This window comes from Electrophorus electricus, chromosome 21, assembly GCF_041902795.1.
Source record: "Electrophorus electricus isolate QZ-2024a chromosome 21, ASM4190279v1, whole genome shotgun sequence".
Lineage (NCBI taxonomy): Eukaryota > Metazoa > Chordata > Actinopteri > Gymnotiformes > Gymnotidae > Electrophorus > Electrophorus electricus.
The window spans coordinates 7,428,325-7,440,135 of NC_137517.1; the positions used below are offsets into that span (position 1 = coordinate 7,428,325).

The following is an 11,811-nucleotide window of genomic DNA, read 5'->3' on the forward strand; positions in this document are numbered from 1 at the left end:
TGATAGTCAGGCTGACAGTACTAACTAAACATGACACTAAACAAAACACTTAACTCAGGGTTTCCACTCCAAGTTAAGTGTAAAATTCCCTGACTACTGCCTGACTTTCACTGACTAAAAATAATTTCCATGACACGTAATGAATAGAAAAACCACCTTTGTTAAATGGGCATGGAAAAAGTAACCATAACAAGCACCCACACAGTACAGGCAATGCATGAAAATATAAGTGGACACTAAAATTCAAAGATGCTTCAAACAAAATTGCCCGATATTCCATGACTTGACACAAAAAAATTTCAAATCCCCAGACTTTCCATGTCTGGAATTCCATGTCTGGTATTTAATATTCCATTATATTCCCAAAATTCCATCACCAGTGGGAACCCTGTTAATTATACATGAAATAAGAACTTGTGGCATAAATATCACTTAAAAATGAATGCTGACACAACTCTTGGTTTGATAAGAGCCTCTTATTGTAGTCACATAATACTTAATTACATTATGTATGTTTAAACAGGTAATCAAATATCCTGCATTTAAAGTTAGAATGTTTCAAAGTAAAAGAGAATATTATAAATGTCAATGAAATAGCCAAACCAAGGATAAAGTGTGCCTATTTTGAAGAATACATTGACATATATTTTCAAATTTCCCGAATACTGCTTTGATGCACTTCTTTTGTTGATATTGTATTCATAATACTCGATTGCTTGAAAATTCAACAACATAAATAGTTTCCAGCAAATACACACATAGAAAAAGTAATTCGTGGGTATGGACTGTCCTCACTCACAGAGGCACACTGGAAGCAGAAAGAATTGAAAAGCTAATGGTTTATTACTGACCAAAGGCTTAAAGTGTGCTTCCTCACACCTTAGCACAGCCCACTCTGATTAACAAAGCCTTTCAGCTATGTTTGAGCTAGGCTTCCATTCTCTGCTCCTTACATTACAGCTCCCTCTCTCTCTAGTGCCTATGTGGGAAAGCATCTATCATTTTATAAGGGGTCAGTGTCATAAATCTAGAAGGAGATTCTAAAGGGGGAGATTGGGACGAGGGCCTTCAGGTTACATATGATTTAAAGCTCTAATACGTGGCATGTCTTTGCTGAGAGAATAGAAGGTAAGCCCTCTGGGAAAGGCCTGAACTACACTTGCACTGCGTGTCTACAACTTCTAAAAACACTTCAACACTATCACCTCTCGCATCAAACCACACACTGCTCTCATTTCAGACTTGCAAATGCTCACTGGTTTGCTCTCAAATGATTACTGGATTCCAGATCATAAATCTGACTGCGAAAACAATGGCTCTCTATGTCCTCCACTCTGTTATTGTTGTCTGAATCCATTTTATTTTATGCCGTATAAGTTTCAACAACTTAACTCACAGTTGCTGACAGCACAAGGGATAGACACTGAGTGAAGTGCATTATAACGTTTTCTCATTAAAAACACAAAGAAAACCCATACTACATTTTTCGCTACCACTGCCATCAATGCAGTTCTTAAGCCTCATCAGCAACTTTTAAGAGTCTAAAATGGATCGATTTCACCTTCAGAATACTAAGCTGATTTAGTCTGGCATCCACACAGCTACATGGTATGCCGAATGCTTTGCACTCTCCACCCAGTGTGCTGAAACATTTGGTGATGCTCTGTGGATAGTGCCTTGAATATATACAGTGGCAAATCTAACACTTCTCTGAGAAGGCGTGTTTAACCTCGAGGACTGGTTGTATTGGGTTGTACTGTGGTGTTTCACAGGCGACACAGAAATTTGGTGTAGGAGCCATCTACATCAGGAGACCCAGTGTGAAAACAAACAGAAAAAATGGCTCACTCTAGTTGGCCGGACACAAGATGAGACAGCTCACCGGTCTTATCTGTGAGAAGGTATGAGATCCGTCCAAGCTGCTCTGGGATGGTGCTGGCTCGGACCACGGTACCAGGAATTTTAGAATCTTTCTTAATCATCCAGCTGAACACCATTTTGCCCATGTCCAGGTTTACGCGCAAACTGCAAACCAAGAGCAGTGAGACATTTTATAGGGTAAATCATAAAATACAATAGTATATCCTGTACAGTGCACAAATTAATGACAATAATTTAGAAATCACGTGAAATTTCATGAAATTGACAACAAATCATTTGGCACATAAATATTTTACTTAAGGCTGACTGGTTCCAAACCACCAACACAATACTATAGTTATAATATATTTGATTAAATAACAAATATTTATCCTACTGCTACAAATGTGTTTTACTAGTAGAGTGCAGGAAGGTTAAAGAATACAGCCTCACCTGATGGGAACTATATTGGAGAACAGCAACAAGAAGCGGAAGATCTGGAGGTACCAGCGTCCGGCAAAGTGCTGCAGTGCCACCATGACCAGAGAAACTACCACCAGGGCTCCGAACAGGATCTTAGTCAGACAGTTCACTTCCAGGTCAAAAAGCCCAATCTGCCACACCAGACCAATAAAAAAAAAAAAAAGTCATTTCAATATCAATCATCTTATGATCCCTTCACAAATAAAAGTTTATAATATTTACATGCTGTACCATTTAGTTGTCCACATTGTCAATTGTACCTTGTGTCTCGGGTTCGAGGTGTTCATGACACTACGGAGCTCTTTTCCGGTGTAAATCACCACCCCTACCACGGTACCTGAGGTCACAAGTGCACAGTCATTGGGGGTAGCGCAGTAACATTAAACAAACAGCATCATGAAAGAAGATGAGCAAATGAAGGGCATGCATGCAGGCGTCCACTACTGGTGACAAACTGGTCGGCAAAGCGTACGTGAAGGGTAAATGCAGAGAGGAGTCTCTTTACCAGAGGCAATGACAGTGCTGGCCCACAGTGTGTTCTCAATACTCAGGCTCTCATTGACTGGAGGGTCTCCGTCCTCCTAACAGCGGCACATGCACAATGCAAACCACGTTAGTTTTTACAGGCATGCCGTTCACGAGGCTCCATTTTCACTATTCCATGTGTAAGACATGGTGTAACCTCTGCTCTCATGGGAGCAGAAATGTACTCACTCTGGTGAAGGTGCCGACAAAGTTATGGATGTCAATGTTAGGCTCCTCGGCATACACATATGACCTGATCTGCAGAAGGTCCTGGAGGGGACCACAAGAGCAGTGGCCAGTTATTTAAAACTCCTTGGCAACATCGGATACCTAAGACTGAAGTATTAGTGTTATAAATGGGCATGTAGATTTGTGTTTGTACTAACTCACTCCTGCTGTGGGGAGTCTTTGCGTGCAGGCCACCGGGAGGCGCAGTTTCCAGTCTGTTTCGCCGTCCAGTTGGTCAGTGCGCAGAAAGCACGAGCCTTAAGAAGAACAGGCGGATAAGGTGGTGCCTTGCACCTGAGACATCTGTGCAATAATTCATGATATCTCTGAGCAGGGAGTTGTATTTGTTCCATCTGGGAACAGAGCTGAAGCAGCACATGAACATTATAAAAACTGCATGGGAACTTCACTGACCACTAGGGGGCAGTGTGAAGTACAAATCCTTTGTGCTACCAGAGCAGCCTGTTGCTGCCTTGCAGTAGAGCTAGACACGCCTATCTGTCTGGAAAATTACACTTCACTCAAGTTACATAATATGGAATAAAACCATCTGCAGCAATCCTACAGCATATATGTATGAAGCATTAGCTGTTATGTAATATTAAGCAATATAAAAATCATAGTGCTCTAAATGAAGGTGGAGTATGTGTGGTAGGTTTGCTAAGGCCCTGCCCCCCATCTCAAAGATGGGTCATCCTGCCTGGGCTGTGGAACCCTAGGCTCTTCATAATTGACCTAATGGCCTCCATCTGTAGGGCAGATAACAATGCTCTCCTTCCCGTAAAACCAACACATCGACCAGGCCTGCTCCTCCCCCTGTTGTAAAGGCAAATTTCACTGGTGTTCAAGAAATGGTGTTCAAGTCTATTCAACAACAATAATTTAAACAAGAAAAAAGGAGGAAAAAATAGTTGTGGTGGCATGTGGTCACATTGTTTTCTCAGAAGAAAGCTGGATTGTTCTTCTATACATACATTTATTGTTCTGTTTCTTGACCACCATTCATTTAGTAGTAACCTTTTTTTTTTTTTTTTTTTTAGAAATACACCAGTGTGGATAGCATGCAACAACTCAATCACTTCTTCATTTGTTTATTCAGATGGTACCTTGTCTTTCTGCCCCTCCAAAACCCTTTGCATTTGTTTGTTTTGTGTATTCTTTCAATTTTCTGTGCCACTTTGCATGTCTTGATTTTCCTCACAACTGCCTTGCCATTTGAAAAACAAAAAGAAATCTCAGTCAAGATGAGATTTGATTATTCAACGCCATAAGAAGTCAGGCAGTCAAAGCTCTGTATTAAAAGAAGATTCAAAAACCATAACGCCACACTGCACGCCATCTCTCTGGCAGTTAGTTTGGTTGTAAATTCAGTTCCTGTTCAAACTTTAGTCTAATCCTCCAACGAAATGTCCCCCCCCACCCCCCACCCCCTACACACACACGGTACATCCCTGTTCTTTCTGTTGGGGAGATTGGGATGAATGACCCACAGATGTTTACCATTTCTTTCAGAGGTTCTTAGGAAGATCATGTCAGCAGGAACACGCTGATTCTAAAAAACAGTGGAAAGAAAGTAAAGTTAAAAAAGAGACTTAACCTACTGCATCTCCTCTACTGGTGTGGGGGAATAAGCCCCATTTGTCTTTGATCACATACACTACTTGCCTGGTTTATAGAGGAAGCCCTGAAGAAAATCATTAGGCCATGGCCCATTTTATTCCTTCACTGAGAATGACTCACTTTTTGACCACTTTTTGACTCCATTGCCAATCTACTCTGGACTTCCTGAGAGACGAATTGGTCATGCTGCTCAGTTCCACAGATGTCGCAAAACAACACACATGACTTGCTTACCTCAAACACACTGGTTATGGTTTTAACAAATAGCATTATGGTTTTATTTAATTATGATTTTACTGTACATAACTTATGTGGGAGCTCATCGCTCTGAATAATTATACAGAATTGCATTTCCTTCAAAAGAAAGAACAAATGAGTCCAAAGACAGCTCTCACCAGGAATGTATTACCTCAACATTTACCGACAAGCACGTAATCTTAAAGAATCAGGTGAAGTTCATGGAATAGAATCTAGGAACATTACCACTTACACCTTGGTGCAAATATTTGAGTGTAACATGCCTAAATTCTCTTTCAGTGCAAATCTGAGCTATGTGAGGAAGCCTCTTCTGGGTGGCAGCTGGGGACGTGGGCCTGGTCTCACGTTTAAAGTGTTCAGACTTGTAAAGAGACGCCAAACAATCCAATCTTCTTACAATAAGATGCAAGACTGCATGGCAAAATGGTAACTCCTGAACAAAAGACGATGCTAAATGCCATTGGAATTACAGGAATTACACGGGATTACTAATAACTATCCACTCGCCTTGGGCTACAAGGCTCAGTTCTTCAAAATGACAGACAGCTCAATTTAACTAATTAAAGGTGATTAAATAGATTTTAAAACTGAAAGAATGAAACACAGAAGAAGTATAGACTCAGTTAGATACTCTTTATGTTGTTGACATAACACCAAAAATTAGGGTTAGAAATCTTAAATTACTTATTTGTAGTTTTTATTCTAGGAGATGTGTAATACAACTGAGTTACTTCAAAAGGTAAATTACAAAAATAACAAGACCTTGCACCCTAATCCATTGAAACTGAATATTATTTTTAACATACAAAGCCTGTTATGTCTGGCTGTTTGGTTTAGGAATCAAATTACAAGTCTCTGCAGCAGGTAAACAGCTCAAGCATTCATCAGGATGAGATGCCATTAGTCACAAGATCTCAAATGTTCACAAAGACAGAGCTGATTAACACACTAACCTTTTCAACAATGATAAGATCTCCAACCTGGATCCCACTGCTTTTTACCTTCACAGTTCCTGGGGGAAGACAGGGAACAACAATTACTAAAATCTGAAGAAAAAAAAACTGAATGTGGCTGTGATGCCTACATTTATTTTTATAAACTGCCTTAAAGTATTATGAATATTATAAACGTCATAAATGAACTCATATTCTTATAGTTTATAATGTTTTTGTTCCACCAAATACATCTACTTATTTCGATGACAAGATTCAGCTATGTGTTTAGATATTTAAACCCACTAGAAGACTTTCCTCTGAGATTTTCCAGGCCTTGAGTCCATGAGTTCTCCATTTACTTTTCAACAATACCCTCCTATGAGTCTTTACAAGAATTCTGAGAGAGGGCAGAATGCTCTCTCATTCCATTGAGCGGGAAAGACTAAAATTGTTTGGAAAAGGTCAGCGACCTATAACCTGTGCAGAGACCTTACTCCAATACATATGCAAAGCATTAACATATACACATCTCGGTATGCACGTCGGGTATCAAAAAGGTCATTGTACACTTTTGTGATAAAGATGTGAGCAAGGACAAAATATGTAGAAAAATGTATATATATATATATATATGTCTCAGAGAACCTCCTGTGGATAAATAAATAAAGAAATATATATATTCTAAATCAAGACTTCACATTTAAAAATTAAAAGTTAAGCAAAAATGGATCCAAGATATAAGGACTTACATGTACCTACAATCTTTTTTCTTCTGCTAAGGACCTTTAATTTTGTTTTCTGCTTATGATCTTTGTTGAATACACAAGCTAATTTCCAATGGTTATTCACAATCTGTAACTCAAAAGGGCATAAACTCTCTTTTGTTACATACCGGACGTTGTGCGCTACCATAAATCCCACCATCACCTCGAATGGGGTGACTCAATAAAAAGGAGGCAAGGGGCACTTTAAATATGACAAACTTTGATGTTTTCCAGTCCTGTTGGCCATCAGTGGCTCTACCAGGTAAGATAGCTGTAGCAAAGTGCCACTGGTCAGCTTTATATGACTTCTATATGGAGAGAGTTACTGCAGGCCTACAATACACAGAGTTTATGAGGAAGAGACGGTGCCAGATCAAAGGAAAGCATGTGACAGAATCCACAGGAGGTTCTCTGATTTTCTAGTGTCAAAAGCTATTCTCCACAATTTATGATTCCTTTAAGATCCCTGCTCCAAACTGAACACAATCCTTCACACCTCTTTAAGCCTGACATGTTATTAACATGCCTGAAACTACTCATTCAGACTCAAATGCCTTTAACTTAAACTATATTAACATGATTCCATTACACAGGAACCAACACATAAATATCAAACAATGGCCTGAACCAATCAAGTGCTTGCTACTATTTTTCAGTACAAGTATTACGTTATATAACCTATATGTCCAAAGTATGTGGACACCTGATCACCACATCTACATGAGCTTGGCGGACATCCTGGCTTGCATTTGAGGTTCCATTCCAAAGGTGTTCAGTGGGGTTGAGGTCAGGGTTCTGTGCAAGCTAGTGGACTTCCTCCACATCAATCTCATCACACCATGTCTTTGTGCACAGGGGCACAGTCATGCCAGAGCAGCAAAGAGCCATCACCAAATGGTTGCCCCACAGTTGGAAACTTTTAACTGTATGCTGGATTAAGATTACCCTTCTGTGGAACTAAGAGATATAGCCAAAACCCTGAAAATAGCCTTAGAACAATATCTCTCCTCCGCTACACTATTGATGTCGGCATGCATTCCGACAGCTAGTGTTCTCCTGGCAGACAGTGTCTACTTGACTGCCAGATAGTGAAACATGATTCACAATGCCACAGAACATGTTTCCACTGCTCCAGAGTCCAGTGACAGTATGCTTTATACCACTCCAGCTGATGCTTGGCATTGTGCTTAGCGAACTCAAGAAGCTCCTGACTCGCAGTTCTTGCTTCCAGAAGCGGTTTGGAACTCTGCAGTGAATGATGCAACAGAGAACAGATGACTTTTATTCTCTATGGGCTTTATCGCATGCTGTTCCAGCTCTGTGAGTTTGTGTGGCCTATCGATTCATGGTTGAGCTGGTGTTGCTCCTACTTTCTACACTCCTACACTCATTTCACTATTATAGCATTTACAATTGAGCAGGACAGATCTAACAGGGAAGAAATTTCACAAAATGACTGTAGAAAAGGAATCCTATGACATTTCACATATAAAGTCACTGAGCTCTTCTGCACGACCCCTTCTACTACTAATACTCCATTTGATTGATATGTGCTTAATTTTCTAAAATTGTTAGCAATAAATGTAACAAACACTGCAACTCAATAATTAGCAGGGGTGTTCACATACTTTGTCCATATAGTTAGGAGGGGAATCCATACACTAAATGTACTTGGAATATGCACATCTGTACAAACCTTATACCTATATATCTATATAACTATCATGTATATACATACCAACAAAAAAGAAATGAGACAAATACTGTTAGCACTCATTCAGATGCATCCCATGTGTCCCAGTGAAAACAATAGCTCACCTCTTGTGGAGAGCTTACTATAGATCTGTGAATTGACCTCTTTGTCTCGTAGAAAGCATCGTATTTCTTCAACTGCTTCCCTCACTATGGTAATAATCAAAACAAAACCCTGTACACAAACAAATAATAAATAAATTGATAAACACATATCTGCATACATACATATATAAGTAGGGTGTAGCCTTTTTCATTTCAGGTTCATTAGAGAGACTGATGAAATTCATGGATATAAGCAATTAAACAAATTCTAGTCCACATACAGATAGAAAAGGTAAAAAAAATACCAACTTTACTTACCAGTGGAACCCAGTAAGTGTACAGAGCCCCTAGTCTGAGTTCATTCACAAACTGAGAGCAGGCCAGGAGCAGAAAGTATAGATTGAAGAAGTACTTGAACTGGTTAAACAGCACCTACAAGTATAGTGTATCATATATTAGTTGGAAGACATAAGACATGCCTATTAGTAGTTTGGCTGCTCTTCTCAGTGCTGTAAGATTGGATTTAGAGGAAGAAATGTTCTTTTAGGAGGTTTAAATGAAAAAGAAATAATACTACCTATACTACCAAAGATGTGCACAAAGACAATAATGGATCAACACAAAAATACATTATTGTAGACATTTAAAAGCATCAACAAAAATAATATAACTAAGCATGTAAAACATTGTGTCAAACATATCATACTTTACAGGCCTGTTATACATACAGAGTACTTATATCATTACTTAAAGATATCTAGAGAGTGTGATTCTAGGTGTTTTTTTCCCCTTAATTCTGCAGTTAAGGATTGTGTTATTATTATATTGTAATGCGTTTAGCAAGATGCAAGTACTATGCACTAATATTCACCACACCAGTGACAGCAACCAATTTGTTCTTACATACAAAAGTACTAAAAGTAATCAACATTTGCAATGCAAATATTTTAAAAAATGGTAAATAACGTTTTAAGGAGGAGCTTGCCATTGCATAAGGAAATTACTCTGAAGACAAGACAGATTTAGGGAAACTATGGAAAACAAGGGAATCTTATTGACTATGTCCTAACTTGACACAAGCCATAGTAAAGTATATATGTTTCCATATTAGGTTAACATTTAAAGTGCCTTACCCCAGGGAGAAAGGTGAAGAAGTTGTATTTTTGGTTGTTTATGACGTTCCTGGGGTACCTCTGTTCCCTCTTCTCCGGGTGGCCTAGCCATACCGTCCGAGGTCGAAAATCCCCCATCCCACAGCACCCTGACCATGGACAGCACCTAAGAGCAAAAGGATTCAACTCTTTTTTTTTACTTTGAGACATCACATACAATTGCTTTAATGTGTAATCCAAAAGTCAGTACTTTTTCACCCTCATCACCGTCCCTGTCTTACAGCCTCTGTAACTTCATTACAACTTTAGGTGTAGGTTTATGAACCATGCTGAGTCAGTATAATACTTCATGTAAGCAACCACCTCCTTTCTCAACAAGCCTTATCTCCAAGAAAAAAGAACTGGTGTAAACCTCTGTGTCAACTCATATTTGATTGATTACCACCATTTAAAATACAGGTTGGTTTGGCAGATAATTATCCAATCCTTTTTTTTCCCCCTCTACTAACTCTGTAATGTAGATTAATACTAAAGACCTTATGTGTTTCACGGATATAGTAAAGGCACTGTTCAATAAACCAGAGGGCAACTGGAGGGACATCCTGACCAATTTGGTCTTGGTAAAAGAGCCTTCTTAGGGCCAATACTATTGGACTATGAAATGCAAAGGCGTGCCCTGATTTTCTTCAAATGAATTAGAACATGACAGACCTGTTCTCCAACTCTTCTAAAAAGAGTCTATAAAAATGACAGTCACCTGACTCTTAGGGACGCAAAAGAAAATGCTTTATTAAAGATTTAACAAAAAACGTGTTTCTGGTAGTTAAAATATAGATAAATGAGAAATGGATTCTACTGAAAACATCTGTGCCTTCATTGTGCCGTATCAGTGTAGAAGGCCATGACACCGAATATAGATTTTGAGATTACCCCTTTTATTCGTCTTTTAAAATGCCTACCAAGTCTACTCAACAAGACGACAATAGGGACTGGCATTAGGTAACATGGGTTTGGCACTAGGCTACATATTCCTTTGAAGATAACTTGGGCAGTCAATTATGTACACTTGAACTAATTAGCTATCGTGTTCATTAGTCAATGAGATAACAGGAAAATCCACTATTGATCTTCCATTCTCCCCTTGCGCCAACACTAAGCCTTTCATTCTAGGCCCGCCTAGTTTAGCGAAATGTCTAATGTTAGCTTGGTTAAATAAAACTGACTTTGCACGGATAAAACACAACCAGGTTATTAGCTAACCCCAGACAACCTGGTGCGTTTGTCCCTTTCTGTTCATTCTTTTTTCGAGCTCATGTTCTATAAATATCGGTCCGAAACTACAATATTCACCTGTACCGATAACACCCGGAACAAGGATGTTCCGTAGCTAGTCATCCTTTCACTTGTATAGGCTTGCCTTGGACCCCATTCACTGATAAACTGGGTTAACGTTAGCTAAGGCACAATGGTTAAATACTGCATTAATTTATATAATATACGAATTAAATTCATTGTATTTTGTAATAATTATACGTTAACGTGCCGTCACCTCTTACAAAATAAGATTAACGGTAAACGTTTGACGGAGCGGATAGGCAAAGCCTATGGTTATTAGCCACCAAGCTAGGTAGCTAGCTATCCAATATAACTAGCTAGCATCCGCAGGCGTATTCCTTTCGTAGCTGCTTTCATAGCAAAATTGGTTTAACACGTTGCTCTCTCTTACCCATTCTTGTGTTTGTTGTCGTGTCGTTTTTTGTGTCGTACCGGCTGCAGAGGAATATTGTCCGTCATCTCTGCTATGCGGGTTGACGCCTACAAAATTATCCAAGCCGTTTCGACTTGGGCGGAGGCTAGCGAGAGCTGTCCGTGTTGAACTGGTCAAAGAGCGTTTGGGAGTTGAGCGCTAATGATTTTACTTATAGGAAGCGTTCCACGTTCAAAAGTCTATGAACATATTGCCTTCAAAATAACTTAGTAGTTTATGGTCTTTATAAGGAAGTATGAAACGAACCTTCTGAAAAAGGGCAGTTAGGTTAAAACACTAGACCTTAGCTTACATACCACCACCTGGGTAAGGTTATCTTGAATAAACATTTTAATACCCTGTATGTGCATGTTTACCCATAGTTTGAAATAACAAGATACAAAAAAAAAAGAAATCCTGGGTTTTATTTTTAAAAAATTAAAAAAAAAAAAAAAAAACGATCACCACAGAATATTTACAAT

At 39.0% G+C, this 11,811-nt stretch overlaps 1 protein-coding gene across 2 annotated transcripts in view; it reads right to left on the reverse strand.

Annotated features, from left to right (window-relative positions):
• atp9a (ATPase phospholipid transporting 9A) overlaps positions 1 to 11,553 on the reverse strand; it is a 29,200-nt gene extending 17,647 nt beyond the window's left edge. The window contains exons 1-12 of one of the 2 annotated variants that reach the window (XR_014119081.1): positions 11,309 to 11,553; positions 9,604 to 9,748; positions 8,789 to 8,902; positions 8,492 to 8,600; positions 5,928 to 5,986; positions 4,597 to 4,648; positions 3,259 to 3,353; positions 3,058 to 3,138; positions 2,849 to 2,924; positions 2,604 to 2,680; positions 2,314 to 2,474; positions 1,883 to 2,025 (exon numbers count right to left, since the gene is read on the reverse strand). Coding sequence is in view for 1 of the 2 variants with exons in the window: in XM_027008308.3 (XP_026864109.1) it covers positions 1,883 to 2,025; positions 2,314 to 2,474; positions 2,604 to 2,680; positions 2,849 to 2,924; positions 3,058 to 3,138; positions 3,259 to 3,353; positions 4,597 to 4,648; positions 5,928 to 5,986; positions 8,492 to 8,600; positions 8,789 to 8,902; positions 9,604 to 9,748; positions 11,309 to 11,376 (1,180 nt within the window). In the remaining variant the exon portion in view is untranslated. The remainder of the gene's footprint in view (positions 1 to 1,882; positions 2,026 to 2,313; positions 2,475 to 2,603; positions 2,681 to 2,848; positions 2,925 to 3,057; positions 3,139 to 3,258; positions 3,354 to 4,596; positions 4,649 to 5,927; positions 5,987 to 8,491; positions 8,601 to 8,788; positions 8,903 to 9,603; positions 9,749 to 11,308) is intronic. The other variant, XM_027008308.3, reaches the window with a different exon arrangement.
• Between the last annotated feature and the right edge of the window lie 258 nt (positions 11,554 to 11,811).